This window comes from Oryzias latipes, chromosome 10, assembly GCF_053564925.1.
Source record: "Oryzias latipes strain Hd-rR chromosome 10, Olatipes_Hd-rR_3.1".
NCBI lineage: Eukaryota > Metazoa > Chordata > Actinopteri > Beloniformes > Adrianichthyidae > Oryzias > Oryzias latipes.
In genome coordinates this window covers 15,184,048-15,203,369 of record NC_136246.1, presented here as the reverse complement: position 1 = coordinate 15,203,369, position 19,322 = coordinate 15,184,048, and the positions used below count along the sequence as shown (strand labels likewise).

At 40.1% G+C, this 19,322-nt stretch overlaps 2 protein-coding genes across 2 annotated transcripts; both read left to right on the top strand.

Moving 5' to 3' along the window:
- The first annotated feature begins 212 nt into the window (after positions 1 to 212).
- Positions 213 to 5,339, top strand: LOC101155940 (seipin). The gene is made up of 10 exons (XM_004073153.4): positions 213 to 340; positions 1,454 to 1,709; positions 1,803 to 1,881; positions 1,962 to 2,105; positions 2,197 to 2,232; positions 2,796 to 2,930; positions 3,022 to 3,119; positions 3,625 to 3,754; positions 3,884 to 3,962; positions 4,074 to 5,339. Exons 2-10 carry the CDS (start codon positions 1,459 to 1,461, stop codon positions 4,217 to 4,219), a joined length of 1,098 nt encoding a protein of 365 aa, XP_004073201.1. The 5' UTR covers positions 213 to 340; positions 1,454 to 1,458; the 3' UTR covers positions 4,220 to 5,339.
- A 1,320-nt stretch (positions 5,340 to 6,659) lies between these two features.
- Positions 6,660 to 14,997, top strand: si:ch73-22a13.3 (inositol-trisphosphate 3-kinase A). The gene is made up of 8 exons (XM_011480046.4): positions 6,660 to 6,767; positions 6,927 to 7,768; positions 8,703 to 8,787; positions 12,737 to 12,950; positions 13,259 to 13,460; positions 13,987 to 14,088; positions 14,194 to 14,265; positions 14,355 to 14,997. Exons 2-8 carry the CDS (start codon positions 6,941 to 6,943, stop codon positions 14,601 to 14,603), a joined length of 1,752 nt encoding a protein of 583 aa, XP_011478348.1. The 5' UTR covers positions 6,660 to 6,767; positions 6,927 to 6,940; the 3' UTR covers positions 14,604 to 14,997.
- The last annotated feature ends 4,325 nt before the right edge of the window (positions 14,998 to 19,322 follow it).

Sequence of the window (19,322 nt, the reverse complement as noted above, 5' to 3'; positions counted from 1 at the left end):
ATGATTTGCCATGATAAAAACATTTGATAAACTGGAGGGAAAAATCTGAGTTAGTGGGATTTTCTGAAGCAAACACATGTAGCCACCAACAGCAACACTGATAGTGACGCAGTTCCCAAGCTTTCTTCTAACTTTCTTTTTTTATACTTGTACTCCAGTTGGTTCCAGCTACTGTGTTCAGAGGGGATGGACTTAACTTTGTCCAATGGTAGCTGCAAAGACGGCAGCGCTAAGTAAGTTAAAGGGAAGTTCTGTCTGCAATTCCCCAACATCATCCGGGACGAGGATCTTCAGGGAGTGATTTCCTAACCGTTCTTCTTTGGAAAACAGAAAACAAGGGGTGAGTTTTTAACAGCAGAAGACACACCGCTCAACAGAAACGTCAAATATTAAGGGAAAGACTTGCTAGATACAATTCTTTTTATAGTTAACTTTACAAAACGGCAAATTTAATTTTGATTTCTAGTTCGTTAAATGTCAAAATAAAATGAAAATTGGACAAAAGGATTTCACAGAAGTATAGGATCAGTTTTATGCTACATTAAGATGTCTAAAAGCAAGTTATTTTTTTTATCTTCTAGACATGAACAATATAGTCACAGATGAACTGACTGTTGAAACAGTTTGGAGTCTTTTCAGCTGAAAGGCCTGTGCTTGTGACTGTAATTGGTCTCAGTGGTTTTTCACATCTTAATATTTGGAGGGCGTTGTCATATATCCCAGAGATTTTGGTTTTCTGTGTTTCCTTCCAGGAATATCTGAACTGAGACTTCTCTAAATGTTGTGTGTTCATTTTTATTTTTATTTTTGAAGACCTATTCCAATGAAAATGGTGTTTTGGGTGTTTGTAACATGTTCTTGTAGCATTTTTCTCATCAGGACATATTTAAAGAAAATGTATCCTAAAATTAAATTAGATTAATCTTAAAATTGCATTTCAAATTGTTGTGAATCCGGACCAAAAAAAAAAAATTCATTTGATGAAAGATTTTGTGATGTAGAAAATACACTGGGCAGACAAGCTCCCTGCTCTGCTCCATTCTGATGCATCCTTTTGCAGAAAAATAAATCCCTGTATGTCTTTGTTTTCCTCGTCTGAACTGACTCTGGCTCAAAACTGAACAGTTGCGGTTGTGAGGGGCTGTGACGAGGCTGGAGAGTGTGTGAATGGGTGATGGGAAGTCACTGTTCTGTGCCAACAGTACCACCCATAAATTAGAGGCAAATTTCTAATGAACTCCTGCAGCTCTGCAGAAAGAATGTCCTAGAAAATGACACCAGTTTTTATTATTTGGGCAAAAAATGACATGATCATAACTGAAAGACCACCAGGAATGCTTTTACAATAGATCAAAAAGTGATCAGAGTGGAACCTTAAGTGTGTCACCATGTTTTCTTCACAAGTTACATTTTTCAGAATGTGACATTGCTTTGATTTTTTGTGGGTTTTTAGAGTTTATGGACCAAGAAAGTCATCTGCCTCCAGGTGACGTCGAGGAGCCTTCCGTCATCATCACTTCCATCCTGCTGAAGCTGCAGGATGCTGCTGCCATGGCGATCTCACGGGTTCGTGAGAGACTCGCACAGGGCCTGACTGTCCTCTCTGTTGTTCTTCTGCTACTGTGGATCGCTGCCTTTTTATATGGGAGCTTCTACTATTCTTACATGCCCACAGCAACATTTTCCACACCTGTTCACTATTACTACAGGTTGGTGAACTTGTTGAGGAGTGGATTCAAACTAAAAAACATGTTTTTTTTTTCTATTTACATTTATTCTACCAGCCTTATTTTTGTCTGCAGAATGGACTGTCAATCTCCCTCTTCTTTTTTGTGCTCATACCCCATGGCCAACATTTCCCTGATGAGAAACAAGAAAAATGTAAGTACATTTTTTTTACATCTGTGCATCTCTAAGTTCTTCAGATTACACAGGTCTGATGCTGCTCATCACATCCACAGGTGCTGACATTTGGTCAGGTCTACCAGATCACTTTACAACTTGAGATGCCCGACTCACCCGTCAATCAGCAGTTGGGGATGTTCATGATAAAGACGACCTGTTTTTCTCAGGATGGAGGGCAGGTTGCAGCTTCTGCTCGCTCTGTAAGCTTCAGCCTCATGCTGGGCAACAATTTGTTTTTCTACTGTCAGAATGCCAACATTAAGGAGTTGATGCTGTTGTGTTGATTCTCAGGCAAAACAGATGCTAAAGGCTTCCAGCTCTCGCTTTGTGAGTACAGTGCTGAAATCCTTTTTAACCCCACAGCCAGATCAGAGCTGCATGTGTTTCTGCAGAGCCCCACTGCAACAGACTTTTGTGATCTGAACTTTGTCTCTAATTTTATGCAGAAATGTTACTAAATAAAGCACTTGCTTTGCAAAATTGCATTGCCAACACCTATCCAGACATTTTGCCTAAATAACGACATGTTGGGATATCCTGCTATACACATTTTCAATAAAAGGGGCTGGTTCAAAATAGTCAACTAAGAAAACATTTTTGACCATTTAACTGCCTGCACAACTAAACGGTGGAGCACATTTAGTAAACACATTTTTAAAAACATTGATTGTGTGTATTATTCCAAGGCAGTAAGCAGCAGAAAAAACTTTTTTTACAGTAATTTTGTCTTGGTTTTTGATGATTAAAACCTCTATATTTAGTGAGTAACAGTGAGTTTTGGTGTTAAATGCCATTTGACTGCATTATTCATACATTTTCTGAATGATTGCAGTGGAATTGTTTGAAGCATCTCATCAGGCATGTGACATCTGGGGTTCTGTTGTATTCAGGGCATGCTGCGATACCGATCCGACCTGCTGAAGACTCTGGGAACGCTGCTGTTCCTCCCAGCCTTTCTGACTGGAGCAGCAGAGCAGAAACAAATGGTGGAGGTTGAGCTCTTCTCAGAGTACAAAGATGACCCAGTAAGATCCAGGAAATACATCCAAATGTCATGAAGGAAAACAGGTCGTTCCATTACAACACTTTTGTGTGCATTTGTGTGTTTGTGTGCAGTATGCTCCCTCAGTCACAGCTGTTATTGAGATCCTTTCTGACAAGGTCCAGATCTACTCGTCTCATCTGTATATCCATGCTCATTTCACAGGAATAAGGTAACGCATTCTGCATTTACACATCAACATAGTTTTGTGTTATAGATCACACAGCTCAAATCATAATTATTTAATATCATTCAAATGCATTTCTTTAATTTATGCTAAGGGATTTTTCAGATGTCATCTTTTATTAGTTAGGAACCGGGTAGAACAACAAAAGGGGAACTCTGGGCTCTGGTTTAATGGATTAAGGCCTGATCTGAGTTTTTTGATGTGTTAAAAAAATCTAAGTTGTCTCTTATAAGAATAAGATAATGAGGACAAAAGAAGATAAAACCATTCTTTAGAAGTGCAAAGATGCAATCCAGGTTTGAATTATTGTTTACAGAAACAGGAATCCTAAAAAAAAGAGCTCAGGAGTATTTAAATCCATCAATCAAATAAATGTGAAGGATTTAAAGTTACACCCAAAAATAAATAAAAATGAAAAAAGAAAGATGTGTCAAAAACGGTTGCATTTTCATACAGTTTTTCCATTTTGGTGTTTGTTTCCTCCTATTAGATATTTGCTGTTCCACTTCCCCATTTTGTCCGCCTTGGTAGGCGTGTCAACAAACTTCATCTTCCTCAGCTTGATCTTCTTACTAAGCTACGCCAGGCTGCTGTTCACAGATGGCAAGACAGCAAAGCAGGTGAGAGAAGCGACCTTTGCATGTAAAAACACATGATCATGTGTGTGGCTGCAACTTTTTTTTGCTTGTATTCTGTTGTGTCCCTTAAAATGGTGCAGTTCAAGCCTAAAAGTCTAACTATGTATACAGATCATTTCAGACAGGCAGCTTCCACAGATGGGGGAAACTCCAAGCAGCCAGGCGGAGCTACAAAAGGATTTCTCTACAGGTGCAAGGAAATAACATCAACTATCACAAAAAAGGCCATATTTAGTGTTTCAACTGTGAAATTGGCTGTTATTGTTTTTTTCCCAAATGAGTTTACTAGAAATGATTACAGGTACTGCAGAGAACCTGGGTCCTGTGATAAAGGACAGTACAAATCTGAGCCAGGTGGAACCCAGTTTGGACTCCAGCAGCAGCACGGAGATGCAGAACGGTGTCACACCAAGTCAGGACAAACTACAAGACTCGGAGGCAGAGTGAGGCCTTTGAAAAAACAAGGAAACAAAGCATGGAGAGTACAGTGATGATGTCAAACTCCTGGAAAGTTGAAGTCTGTTTTAGTCTGTCACAGAGGGAGGACATCCTATGGGTGTTTTTCAGGTGGATTTTGAGATCATGTCAAAAACAATCCTCAATTTTAAATCTTTCAGTTTAACTGCTTGTTTAAATTTTCTGTAATTTTTGCTCTGAAGGTTTTGCACGCTTAAATAACAAAGTTCCATTCAAAATGCTATGATAGTATAAATAAACATCACAGTTAAATCCTCAAAAACAAAGAGGCGCTCATTTGTTTTTCTTTTTGTTCTTCTGTCTTTTGCCCCATAAAAATGTTTATTGTATTTTTTAATGCTTTTGCACAAGAGTGGGGGTTGCAAGTGGTGTTTAATTTAATTGATTTTTTTACTTTAAATGGCCGTAAATATTCTTTCATGTTTATCAATACCAATGATAATTCAGTGAAACAGCAAACATCTTCAGTCATTCTCAATCGATTATGGATTTTAGCATGGAGTAAAAAAATAAAAAAACAATATCTCACCTGTACAGAGTAGCTCTGACCAGGTTAGAATGTATCACTCATGTTCAAAATAAATGAAAACAAATATCAGGGCATGATCTTCCCTGGATGGCTTATGTACTCCTGAAGTTCAAAAGAGCTGCTGTGACATTTTCTTTTGTTATTTTTAGAGTTAAACAATTGAAAATCTAAACTGATTGTTAAATCTGTGGTTAGCCGTTTTAATTCAGATACAGGAAACATTTTCATATACCATAATACAACCACCACCTCACGGCTCTTAATCCCATATAATGTTTGGTTCACAGCAGATAAACACGGTGGTTACGTCCGAATTCCCTCCCCACTCCCTAAAACTATATAGTGCGGGACTATCTAGTGCCCGGGGTTTAAAAACCAATTTGGACACCATGCTCACTACTTTTTTTTTCTCTAGTGGCAAATATGACATCACCAATTTCCCAAAGTAAAAACCTAACATTTTCTGAAGACTATTTATAAATCCACTGTATTCTGATGATAAACGTGGATGGTTTAAAAAATAAATAAATAAAAATGCATTTTTCACGTGAAAATTTGTTGCAATGGATTGTGGTCTTTTTTGCCTGTCCAGTGAGCATCGATCCTCACCGGTTCTTCTCAGAGATTTCTGGGAAATTTCTAGGGCACTCAGTTTTAAAATTGTAGGTTTGGGCAGCTCTACAAAATGGCCAATGCACTATACAGTGGCACAAAAAAAGTATTCCGTCAGCCATTGATTGTGCAAGTTCTCCCACTTAAAAAGATGAGAGGGGCTTGCAATTTTCATCATAGGCAAACTTTAACTATCAGATACAAAATGAGAAAAAAATTCCAGAAAATCACATTGTCGGATTTTCAAGAATTTATTGGTAAATTATGGTGAAAAATAAATATTTGGTCACCTAAAAACAAGCAAGTTTTCTGGCTCTCACAGACCTGTAACTTCTTCTGTAAGAAGATGCTCTGTTCTCCACTCATTACCTGTATTAAGGCACCTGTTCACATCGTCAGTCACACTCCAAAGAGACTTGTAAGTATTGAGTTGGACTTCTGTTATTGACCAAATGCTTATTTTCACAAATTTTACAAATAAATTATTTAAAAATCAGACAATGTGATTATTCTGGATTTTTCTTCTCATTTTGTCTCTCATAGTTGAGGTATAGCTATGATGAAAGTCACAGGTCTCTGTCATGTTTTTAAGAGGAAAAACTTGCACATTTGGTGGCTGCCTAAATACTTTTTTGCCCCACTGTATAATGCACAATGCAGTGAGTAGTGAAGAAATTCGGACACAGCCAGTAACTGTATCACATTCTCAGTGCACCAGTCCATCCATGTGAAACGCTGTTTTTGTTTACACATGTATGGTCCATTTATGACACTGGTCAGTGTGACACGCCTGGTCTTAAACCGAAGCAGGAGGATGTTGGGAAATTCATTAATGGGCCCTGTACAGACCAATGACCTTTGGTCTAGTGAGAAGACACGCCAGCCACCAGATGCTCTTGTGTTTTTTGTAACTTTTTAGCTAATGTCTATTTCTGTTTCTCTAACATTTAAAAAGTCTGTACTGAGCGGTTTTATTTTAGCTTGTTTTAGTCCACCTATAATCCAAATACAATCAATGCTATCAGTTTTTTCTTTCAATAAAAACATTTAGATTTATGTAGGAAACTGAGATGTTTATGAGTAAGAAAAAGACAAAACCACATGCACTTTGCTAAACATCATAGAAAAAGCATCTCTAACTCGAGGAAGGACACTGTGCTCCACACTATCACATTCTGTCATTCCTGGATATCATCTCCCCCTGTGGCTCAGTTGGCTGACTTCCATCAGCTGGCCTTGGACAAAGCTTTGGAAAGTTAGTCACGTCACTGCATGCAAACTGAGGCAAAAGAAATGCGCACAAGAGAGGGATATAGCTCACTGTGAGGCACAAGGCTCTGTCACTGAAAATATTAGGGTGCAGACCGGTGAGGAAAGGTAAGTTGCTCAGACATTTACTTTTAGTTTATTTATTTTTTACGTTTGCCATTTGAGGAAACTCAAACAAAGTGAGGGCTCAGTTTCGATTCGTAAATGTGCTTCCTGATTCATATTCAAAACTGTGCTTCTCTTGTAAACATGTTCTTGTTGTACAAGCACATGCCGAGCTCATGAAGCAGAACTGCAGTCTCCACTCCACGCGGGACACAGAAATGGATGGTATTTATGGCAACTCCATGGAGAAAATGGAGATAGAGACAGATGACTTGTTTATTACACCGTCAGATGAGCCCAATCAACATTTGTCTGTCGGAGATGGATCCTTGAACACCGGCGGCAAGACCAGAAAGAGTTTCAGACCCAAACTTCAAGCCACAAAAAGTTTCCCTCCCTACAGTCAGTGCATAGGTGGACTAGGTGAGGATGGAGAGGGTAAGAATGATCTCAACCCAGAATTTAGCAGCTCAGTTGCACCAAAAGAGAACCATGAAAAAAATGCAGAGACTGAAACAAAAACAGATCAGACAATTAAGTGCTCAAGAGAAGCGGTGAAGGCTAAATGGAGGTCCAAGAGAAAAGAGTGGTCCTGGAGAAGCTGTGACGTTGACACAGACGCCCAGGAGAGATGGTGTGGCAAAAGAATGGAGAGTATTGAAAAAGAAAGGAAGGAAGAACAGAAGGAAAGAGATGTCGGGAAACACCGGAGAGACAAAAGTTCCAGTTTTGACAAAGGTAGAGATGAGAAGAAGGAAAAAGAAACGGAGAGGTCTTCTACATCCACTGGAACGGTGGAGTTCATGGATACCCTCCAGAGTAAAGATGACGATCCTGAGGAATCCACTCAAAGCTCCACAAATCGGCACCTAATTCTTTCGAGGCTGTTACACTCCTCCTCCACCTCTTCCTCCTGCTCCTCCATGAACTTCTCCTCAGCAGAGAGCGACGAGGTCTTCAGTGAAGGAGAGGATGCAGCCTCCATGAGTCAGAATTTCAGGAAGGTGAGAACAGCTGATCCAGGAATATTTTAATGCACTTCACAAACACTATTTCAAATGTTTCTGGAATTTTACCCAGTGCTGCTCAGCCATAGACTTGGCTCATCTGGATTTCCATGGAAGAGGCATAAAACCATATTTCTCAACTGTTCTTTGCACCTGCTGATTTGCATGAGCTTGAAAGAGAACTTTGACACGGTCTAATTTGAATGGCATTTGCATGCCTGGCTACTGCTTCAACAGATATGTGAGCAGGTGGAGCAGACGGTTAGAGAACCACTGGGGAGTAGTTGTTGACACTCTGGGCTCAGTGTTTCTTTTTCCAGACACTGAAAAACATGCAATCAGCCAAAATCTAAATTGATTTATCCATTCTTGTAAAATTGAAAAATAACACTTATTGTACAAACACATTCATTTCAGTGTCTGTATCTGTACGATATTTTCCCTAATTTTCACCCAGTCATGATGTGATAACATCTCTACTGAGCATGCTGAGCTCTGTTTTCAGGCTCTTGTTTTCAAGCTTTTCCATGTCATATCCGAGCCAGTTGGAAGCTGCTTTGTGTATATACAAAGTAGAATATAACTTCACAGCCCTGCTCTCTTAATAGACAATAACAAACATTAAATCCACATGATGATTCAGCAACATTAAACTGATTATAGAGGAAATAAGACTGATGTAGAGGGACTCAAAATAGGTTAATTTTCAAACATATCTGGTATGTTAAAAGTAATGTACAAAATAATCAAAATCCCATTAAGACAAGCCGGTTTTCTGACACAGAAATGTGTTTTTACAGTATTTTTGTATTATTTGTTTGTAGCTAACAACTAAAATGTGAGCAAATCTATTTTCTGGTCCAAAATAAATATCATTAATAAATTATATTTTAGCTCATAATGTACTATTTAATGTTGATTTTCCCTTCAGAGCCGCTCTTGGAGAACCTACCTGACTATGATGCACTGGTCGTTGTCACGGCAAAGCTCCTGGGTGCAACTGGCTGGACATCAAGGCATGTGTCCCAAATCACCCGCTTCATACACTTGCATTCTTTCAGAAATCCATGTTTTGTTTTGTTTTTTTAAGATATATAAATAGTATTAATTATGTTCCATTGGATGATTTGGTTAATTATTGCTCTCAACAATGTTAGTTTTAGATGTAAAAATATATACACACACGAGTGTTCAGGAAAGAAGCACCTTATTTACCCACTTTCTCAAATTTGATTTACATTTTTAACCTGGTGTAAACATATTATAAAGAATTAATTATCAGCAAATTTGTATTCTTTCAATACAGCAAGTAGTCGGTTAAAAATGAATGAAAATAGATGATTTTTTCTCATCATAAAGTTTTGAAAACAAGCTAAATTTTCCCCACCAAAAGTGTTGGTAACACTTTATATTGGGATTAAATAAGCGTTTTAATAGAATTTTTAGGGTGTTAATAAGACATTTATTAGTACAATAAGTCTAATAAGGTTAATTAAATTACTTAGTTAACACATTTACAAGCATTATTACTAGGATGTTTTTAAGATGCTAATGACACGTTTATTGGCATTATAGATGCCTAACAAATGTTTCAGTGTTAATAAGACTAATGAGATTCATTAACAACCTTTGTTAACAAATTAAGAAGCATTGTTATTGTTTGGTGTTCTAATAAGACAAGGAATCGTAATATAAAGTGTTACCAAAGTGTTTGAGATTTCATGGAAGCAGCCGTGAAATCTCAAAATGGAAAATCTCAAAAAGGCCTTCTACTGCCCCTATTGGAATGATGATGACGGCAGAAAACGTGAACCAAGTTGCATACACCAGGGGTTTTAAGGAAAGTTTTGATCAAACTAATGAAATAGGAGTTTTTGAAAATGTGTGTATCAAAAATGATACAAATAGTTATCTAAGGTTAAAAGGAAAAATTGAGCATTTAATTACTAAATGAGCTAATTTCACAGTTGAAGCTTGATACAGGTCTCAAAGTAGTTAAGATAAGAATGCAAATGGCTGAAACAATGAGAAATGTTTAAAAGATTTAGCTAAACTAGCACAACATCTAGCAACTTCGTAATTTACATCCAATTTAAACATAATCATCATCAACCCGATATCTTTGTGGAACAGAGTTTCTGTGATACAGATAGCAGAGGCTCCCTAATCTGTAAATAGTGTAATAAGCCCACTGGGTGAATACAGTCTACCGTGCCGTCAAGAGATAAAAACTATGGCCCTGTCATGCTAAAACTAAGCCTCATTTGAAAAACGTGACTGGAGTTGTGTCCCTGTGGGCCAAAACTGATCTAGAATGTAATAATTCTAAAAAAGTTTCAATGTCTTCTAGGCTCAACAGGAGAGAAGTATTTCTGTATTTTCAGTGTTCATTACATGGTGGTAGGGGGTGGGGGGGGCATACTGTAAAGACAGCTGGCATGAATAAATGCTGAAAGACATTTAAAGGCTTTCACAGCCAAAATACAGCCCCAGCCATATGTCCTGATATGTTTCTCCGGGCATTCTCCCACCGTCCAAACATATCACCTTCGTAGGTGCTCTTCTTCTTTCTCTTTCGGCTTTTCCCATCAGGGGTCGCCACAGCGAATCATCGTTTTCCACCTCACTCTATCATGGACATCTTCTACCCTAGCATTAGCCAACTTCATGTCCTCTGTTAAGACATCCATGTATCTCCTCTTTGGCCGTCCTCTTGCCCTCCTGCCAGGCAGCTCCATCTCCAACATCCTTCTACCAATATATCCACTATCCCTCCTCTGAACATGTCCAAACCATCTCAGTCTGGCTTCTCTGACTTTGTCGCTAACACAGGCAACATGAGCCGTCCCTCTGATGTACTCGTTCCTTATCCTGTCTAACCTGGTCACTCCTAAAGAGAACCTCAACATCTTCATCTCCGCTACCTCCATATCAGCCTCTTGTCTCTGTCTCACTGCTACCGTCTCTAACCCATAGAGCAGAGCTGGTTTCACCACTGTCTTGTACACCTTTCCTTTGAGTCTTGCTGACACTCTTCTGTCACACAACACTCCTGACACTTTCCTCCACCCGCTCCAACCTGCCTGCACACGCCTCTTCACCTCTTTTCCACACTCCCCATCACACTGAACTGTTGACCCCAAGTACTTAAACTCCTGCACCTTCTTCACCTCAGCCCCCTGTAACCTAACGCTTCTACCTTGATCCCTCTCGTTCAGACACATGTATTCTGTCTTACCACGACTGACCTTCATGCCTCTTCTTTCCAGAGCAAACCTCCACCTCTCTAGCTGTTCCTCCACCTGCTCTATACTCTCACTGCAAATTACAATGTCATCCGCAAACATCATTGTCCAGGGAGATTCCTGTCTTACCTCGTCTGTCAGCCTGTCCATCAGCATAGCAAACAAAAAAGGACTCAAAGCTGATCCTTGGTGTAGTCCCACCTCCACCTTGAACTCCTCTGTCTGACCTACAGCACATCTCACCACCGTCATACTTCTCTCATACATGTCCTGAACTACTCTGACATACTTCTCTGCCACTCCAGACGACCTCATACAGTACCACAGCTCCTCCCTCGGCACCCTGTCATACGCCTTCTCTAAATCTACGAACACACAATGCAGCTCCTTCTGACCATCTCTGTACTTTTCCATCAACATTCTCAAAGCAAAAATGGCATCAGTGGTGCTCTTACGGGGCATGAAACCATACTGCTGCTCACAAATCTCCACCTTCTTCCTAAGCCTGGCTTCCATTACTCTTTCCCACAGCTTCATTGTGTGGCTCATCAACTTTATTCCTCTATAGTTGCTGCAGTTCTGCATGTCAACCTTGTTCTTAAAGATCGGGACCAGAACGCTTCTCCTCCATTCCTCAGGCATCTTCTCACTCTCTAGAATCCTATTGAACAAACTCGTTAGGAATTCCACTGCTGTCTCTCCTAAGCAATTCCATACCTCCACAGGTACGTCATCAGGACCAACGGCCTTTCCGCTCTTCATCCTTTTCAGAGCCTTCCTAACCTGCTCCTTTCCAATCTCTGCTACTTCCTGCTCCACAACAACCACATCTTCCTCCCTTCTTTCCCTGTCATTTTCCTCGTTCATCAGCTCCTCAAAATACTCCTTCCATCTTTTTTGTACACTCTCCTGGGTTGTTAGCACCTTTCCATCTCTGTCCTTAATCACCCTTATCTGTTGCACGTCCTTCCCATCTCTGTCTCTCTGTCTGGCTAGCCTGTACAAGTCCTTCTCTCCTTCCCTTGTGTCTAGCCTGTCATATAGCTCATCGTAAGCTCATATCAAACATATCACCTTCGTAGGTGCTACCTGTTCTAAATTGTCCATCAGGTGTGATTGTGACTGTGTGTAATAAACTGGCAACCTTTCCAGGGTGTAACTCGCCTTCACCCAACAGTGGGTGGGATAGGCTCCAGCAACCCTGTGACCCACAAAAGGGATTTAACAAGTTTAAAAGATGGATGGAAGGTGTCGGGAAGCGGTGGTGTAGGACCCAATATACAGGAAACCAGGCTTGGTGGCAACGTAAACATTGAATAAATAACTTTTAACATGACAAATTCCACAAAGAAACAAAAACCTGACAAAGTCTATGACCTGACAATGAAGAAATGAAAACCAGACACTTAAATACTCACAGATGGATGGATGGATGGATGGATGGATGGATGGATGGATGGATGGATGGATGGATGGATGGATGGATGGATGGATGGATGGATGGATGGATGGATGGATGGATGGATGGATGGATGGATGGGTGGACAACCACACACACTCTTCAGCAGCTGAGAAGCTGCATCAGGGAAAAAGGAGTTTTAATTCCAACTCCTAAACTTGATGCTCTAAAACTGGTCTCATTAGGAGATAACATAGCACAACGTACCATGACTTTTTCCCTTTATCTCTAATTTCTGACTGCTGGTGTAACTTAAAACAGGTAACTTTCAGCTGAGTAAAGGAGGGGAGGTGCTGAAACTGTACAGTGAAGGAGAGGCAAAGTGCCTGGACAGCTTAATGAGAGATCCTCTCAGACCGTTTGTCCCACAGTACCATGGTTTGGTCACTAGAGGGGATCACTGTTACATCCGCCTGGAAGACCTGCTCAATGGGCTGAGGAGGCCATTGATAATGGACTGCAAGATGGGAGTCAGGTAGGGTTTTCTGTCTTTACATCTTTGATGATCTATAAAACAAATGCAGATCAAAGTGGTAAACCTTTAGATGTAATAATATCTGCTTACTGGAGTAGCCAAAAGTTGAACAATTAGTGTGGTTTTAAATATTTAGTATGACATAAAAACCTTCAGGGTATACTTCTTTTTAACTGTTTTTTAAATGAATTTGTTGTCTTAATGTATTTTAGTTCCAAGAACCATTTTTCTTGTGTTGTCAGCTAGCAATAAAAAAAAAGGTTGGATGCTATAATCAATATTTACTGAGTCAGAGTTTTATTTTCCAGAACATACCAAGAAGAAGAACTCAAAGTGAGTACAAAACCCAACCTGAGAGGTGACATGTACCAGAAGATGGTTAAAGTGGACCCATCGGCACTATCAGAGGAAGAACACAAGTGCAGAGGAGTGACCAAGTGGCGCTACCTCCAGTGGAGGGATATGACCACTTCTACATCCACTCTGGGCTTCAGGATAGAAGGCCTCGTGGTAAGAGAGAAGGCCAGCTCTGATGCAATATTCTTTAAAGACCCACTCCAATGAAAATCATGTTTTTGGTGTGTTTTTTTAACATGTTCTTGCAGCATTTTTTTCTGTTGATGGAGGGCATATATAAAGAAAATTAAAGTTTTTAAACTGAGTATTTCTTCATTGAAATTTGTGAATCAGCAGCAGCCGAAAAAATGCCATTTGAAAAAGCTTTTAGTTGTGATGCACAAACTACAGTCAGCAAGCCACAAGCCCCCTGCTCCGCTCCATTCTCATGTATCCACTTTCAGACAATTTGATCTATGTATGTCTCTTTTTTTCCTTGTCCGAGCTGCTGTTTGGCTCAAAACTGTACAGCTGAATAGCTTCAGTTTTGCTCGTCATTTTTGTTGTACCGGTAATGTTAGATTGGGGGTGTGAGGGGCTGTAAACTATAGTGAAAGTTGATGGAAATGGAGAGGGCTTAATCCAGAGTAGGACTTCAAAAATTAAACTAACCCGCTGTCGTTATGTTTGCGTCCCACAGATGGAGGACGGCAGTGTACAGAGAGACTTCAGAAGGATACAGACATTAGCTCAGGTCACAGAAGCACTGCTCTACTTCACCAGGAGTCACCTCCAGACTCTGGTCAGCTCTATGCATCATCGATAAGCAGAAAGAAATTAGATTATTCATTATGTGGAAAAGACAACTAGACATTGAAAAACTGTTAAACTGAAAATGTTTTGTCAGGAAGCATACCACTCCAGGCTGCTGGCTTTGGGAGACGCACTAAAGAATTCAACGTTCTTCAGGAAACACGAGGTTGTCTTGTCAAAGAAATGCAAAGATGATTTTCCATCCTTTGAAGTAAACATATTTTTTCATTATTTCAAATTCCTCTACATCACCAGGTAATCGGCAGCTCGCTTCTCTTCGCCCACGACCACAGCAAAGCCAGTGTGTGGATGATAGACTTTGGAAAGACCACGCCACTGCCTGACAGCATGGAACTCCAACACAATGTCCCTTGGGTAGAAGGGAGCAGGGAGGACGGCTACCTCATTGGCCTGACCAGTCTCATCGCTTCTCTGGGTCAGGCCATCAATAAGGTGTCTGGGCTACAGGAGGACAGCTGTGGGCAGGCAAAGAGTGTTGCATAAAGTTCTCTATGGGTTGTGTCTGGTACACTCCTTTCGCAAAACAACTTCAAGACAGACGGATATTCTTTCAGAGAAGATAGGAAAATGTGTTTCTGTTTAACTCAGCAAAGATGAGTAACTCAGGTAACTTCTGTCTTATTGTTCTTCAGGTATGTGCACTTTTTTTTACCAGTTTTTTAACTTTTTTCTAAAGAACAACCCATTAAAAAACATTTCTTTCCAATTTAATTTATTTAGTTGGTGTCATCTGTTTACGTACATGCTAAATTGAATTCTTGACAACACCTTTTATACACAGCTTTTTGTTTTATATATTTTTCATGGAAAAATGTTTGATACAAATTAACTTTGTTTAATAGATATGAAATGTTTTTCAATAAAGCATTTAAATAAATATGAATTGTGTCAGAGTTGGCATGCAACTTCATTTAGAACAGAGTTCTAGTCCATGATAACTTTACCAATGTCTTTTTATCTATGCTCTATTTCTATGTCAGACAGTCACATTAACATTAGATAATATATATAAAAAGGCTTTTTAGGAACAGGGAAGGCTCAACATTGGCCGACGAAAACTTTGAAAACGTTATCAGTGCCAAATACATTAGAAAAACAAAATTTTAAACTTTTATTTCTGGTGTTGCCTCTTCCCATTTTGTAAATCAGACATTGTGTCTGTGAAAATTTTTGAAAAGACAACTGAAGAAAAGTTTTGAGATTGGAAAAATAAATGCCCTTCTGCTTAAAGAATAGGACCACTAGTACTTTTTTCTTTTTTTACTTCTTGCTGAAGGATATGTTTTTGCTTAAATGAAACCATGAGACATAGGGAATCCAGAAGGAAAAATACCCACAGTTGCAAGTCGTCACACTGCAAAAACAAGCCCCCTGGAAAAAGTCAAAAATTCTTTAGATGAGAACAAAAAAAGCCAATGCAGCAGGAAAAATGGTCTTGCCAAAAATTCTTCTTTAAAAAAATATTCTAGTCACTGAGACAGACATGTTTAGCCCCTTCTTCTCGGTAAGAAAAAACCTAAAAAAATAAAAACAGATTCCAGGTAATAAATAAAGAAGAAACTTCAGGAATGTCCACAGGAGGGATCCTCTCCCACGACGGACAAGCAATGTACCAGCGCTCTTAGAGAAGAATTACCTAATTCTGTACAACTATATGTTTAAATACACTTATTTTTTCAAATATCCCATTTGGAATGTTAGTATGGTGAACAACATGATGTAAAAAAAAAAAAAGAAAAGTTTAATATTAAAATCTTGGCTTGCGTACAAAGTCTGGCAATTTTTTTCCATTGCTTCTGTAGAAAGATTACACATTTTATTATACATATTTTCATTATGCATTTAGTTGGTTCCTTATTTACAGGAACATTGTGTGTGTGTTGTAATAACGAGTTTGCTCGCTTACTGCAAACTGAACAAGCGGATTCACCAGGAATCCCCATATAAGGGCATGGAAGTGCTGAAAGCTGTATTTATTTATTTATTTATTTTTGTCTATCTTTCGTACCAGGAATGGCTGCTCCTTAATCTCGTGCTTGTATGGACGGACACAGAATCATTGTATGCCATGACTTGATTTACACTGTTATTCTGTTGGATAATAAAAACTGCTTGTCGTGAGGGGGGGCGCTCAGAGCAGAGCAGAGCAGACCAGAAGTGGAGCACTTCTTTTCTGCAGACGCCCCTGGCTCTCCCTTTGCAAGGGTTTGAAACTTCATGCAGACTCTTGGGTGATTTTTCTTTTCCCATTGCACGTCAGGTTTTCGGTGTCCTTAACCAACTGAACCTTATGCGGCCACAAGAACTTGGAGGCACCACTGGGATGGTAAGGGCTGATAAACGGAGGAATTAATTGTAGAATTGGGGAAAATTACAGTTTTAGGGCGGCCTGGGTGACGAGTTTCTCACGAGTAGATTGACAACACGGGTGCACCCTGGTGATAGGTAAACAGAAACTTGTTAAATGGAATCAGTGAGTAACCAAATTGAGTGTCGGATGTCCACAAATTGAGTAATTCAGTGTGATTTTTCTTTTCCCGTTGCACACCGGGTATTTGGTGTCCTTCCAAACCAGGTGACCCAAAGAGACCCTGAATTATAGGCTCTAGTTGCCAACATGAGCCAAAAAAATTAAATTAATACGCAAGCTTTTTTAGTCTTGTTTATTCAATCACTGAACAGAAATATCTATTACTTAGATATTTGCAAACTATTTACATTTTTGGTGAAATGCTACATTGTTACATTTTTTTAAATTTAATAATTAGTTTTATTTATATAGCGCCTTTCTAGACACTCAAGGTCACCCCCCACAGAAACACAGTGCATTAATAATTAAAAGCATGGGAAACAACAATGAGTTGACAACTAAAACAACAGCAAAAATGTCATATACTGAAGGCAAAGCGAAAAAGATGTTTTGACAACTGGGTAAGTGAGTCCATATTTTGTAGATCAGATGGGAGGGAGTTCCAGAGTTGTAGGGCAGAGCTGCAAAATACTCTGCCCCCCATGGACATGAGCAAAAATCTTGAAGCCACAAGCGGAAGAGAGGTGGAGAATCTGAGGGAGCGAATAGGAGTAGCAATAGTCAGGAGTTCTGAGAGACATGGAGGGACGAGGTTGTGGAGAGCTTTGAAGGTCAGAATGAGGACTTTTTAGGGGATCTGGTAAAGCACTGGTAGTCAGTGAAGCTGCTGCAAGACTGGTGTAATATGATAAATGGAAGGGGTTTGTGGTAATTATTCGAGCAGGAAGTCCAGAAAGAATGGAGTTACAATAATCAATACGGGAGGTGATTAGACCATCGACCAGGAGAGCTGTGGAGTGAGGGAGGTACGGAGACGAAGAATGTTGCAGAGATGGAAATTGGCGGTGCGGGTGATATTATTTACGTGCACAGTGAAGGACAGAGTGCTGTCAACGATGACACCAAAAAATTGACTTATTTTTTAATTTGTCAATATATTACAGACAAAAAGCAGAAAAAAAATCATTTTTCCACCAAATTTCCCCAGTTCACAGTATAACAGCACTTGAATATAACAGACATTTCCAGTTATCTTACTTGGTCTCCTCAACTTCTCTACTGTCCATAGAAACACAGTGGACATGGAACCACCTGAAGCACTATTCCTGTTTACTCTGTCCACAGTGTCAACTATCTACCTCATTGCCACCTCTTGCACTTTGACATGTCTATGCACAGTTTTTCATACGCAATTTTGCACAATTATCTCGGCACTCTTCAGCACAGTTTACAGCTTATATTGCACAATTGTATATACTGTTTGTTTGCATGCTTGATTTTATTACATTACGATGTTTTCTTTACTACTTTTCCCTTCCTTACTGTTCTTGCACTGATGGTGATGCTTAAATCTCATTGTACAATGCACAATGACAATAAAGCCATTCTATTTCTATTTCTAAAATCAGAAATCAGAAATACTGTACTCACGTTTCAAACAAAATATGAACAATGTGTACAGAAACAGTAAAATATTAAATATGTATAGACAAAATAGAATGGAATGAGTTGAGTTGCTATGAGCGCAGCATATAAATATTGTGTGTTATTGCACAGAAGTCAGTTATTGCACATATGTGTGGTCAGTGATTTAGCATTTGTAAAAAGTCAGAGTGGAGTGTAGTTGGTGGAAGTGTGTGTATTCCGTATGGTGATATGGAAAAAAAGCTGTTCCTTAGTCTGTTCGTCCTGGTTCTGATGGACCTCTACCTCCTTCCAGAGGGCAGCAGATCAGACAGAGGGAAAACAGGATGGGTGGAGTTAGTGGTGATGCTAGTCACCCTGGTGAGGCAGCGTGACTGGTGGATGTCCTTCAGTGAGGGGAGAGGGCAGCCGATGATCCTCTACGCTGTCTTTCCCACTCTCTGGAGGCTCTGCCGTTCTGCTTCAGTGCAGTGGGAGAACCACACTGTGATGCAGTAGGACAGGATGGTTGAGCGGTAGAAGGTTGCCAGCAACTCCTGGCTCACCTTGTTCTTCCTGAGCCTTCTCAGGAAGTACAGGCGCTGCTGTGTCTTCCTGGTGACATCCATGGTGTTGTTAGACCATGTGAGGTCAACTGAGATGGTGGTGCCCATTAGGGTGAAGCTGTGGACCCTCTCCACACAGTTCTCGTTGATGTAGAGTGGGGGTGGATCTGCTCTGTTCTTCCTGAAGTCCAGGATGATCTCCTTGGTCTTGGTGGTGTTCAGGATGAGGTTATTAGCCTGACACCACCTGGACAGTTTCAGGACTTCGTCTCTGTAGGCCGTCTCATCACCCCCAGAGATCAGCCCCACCGCAGTTGTGTTGTCTGCAAACTTCACTATGGTGTTGCTGGTGTGGGCTGGTCTACAGTCTGCTATGTAGAGCGCGTACAGCAGAGGACTCAGCTCACATCCCTGTGGGGAACCTGTGCTCAGCATCCGGGTGGAGGAGAAGTAGGGACCGAGTTTGACTGTCTGTGGTCTGTTTGTAAGGAAGTCCTTGATCCAGATACAGGTGAGTGGGTGGAGTCCTAGGCCAGACAGTTTTCTGACCAGAATGTCATGAATGATCGCATTAAAGGCTGAGCTGTAGTCCACAAAGAGCACCCTGGCGTAGGTGTCTCTGTGTTCCAGGTGGCTCAGCGCAGTGTGGAGGGTGATGGATATGGCATCCTCCGTTGATCTGTTTGCTTTGTAAGCGAATGG

Excerpts from the sequence above, each read along its gene's own strand:
- si:ch73-22a13.3 (XM_011480046.4), top strand. The coding sequence starts at position 6,941 with ATGAAGCAGAACTGCAGTCTCCACTCCACGCGGGACACAGAAATGGAT. Across the intron at positions 7,769-8,702 it reads TGAGTCAGAATTTCAGGAAG|AGCCGCTCTTGGAGAACCTA; the intron begins GTGAGAACAGCT and ends TTTTCCCTTCAG. Across the intron at positions 12,951-13,258 it reads GACTGCAAGATGGGAGTCAG|AACATACCAAGAAGAAGAAC; the intron begins GTAGGGTTTTCT and ends TTTATTTTCCAG.
- LOC101155940 (XM_004073153.4), top strand. The coding sequence starts at position 1,459 with ATGGACCAAGAAAGTCATCTGCCTCCAGGTGACGTCGAGGAGCCTTCC. Across the intron at positions 2,233-2,795 it reads AGGCTTCCAGCTCTCGCTTT|GGCATGCTGCGATACCGATC; the intron begins GTGAGTACAGTG and ends TGTTGTATTCAG. Across the intron at positions 3,963-4,073 it reads ACAAAAGGATTTCTCTACAG|GTACTGCAGAGAACCTGGGT; the intron begins GTGCAAGGAAAT and ends AAATGATTACAG.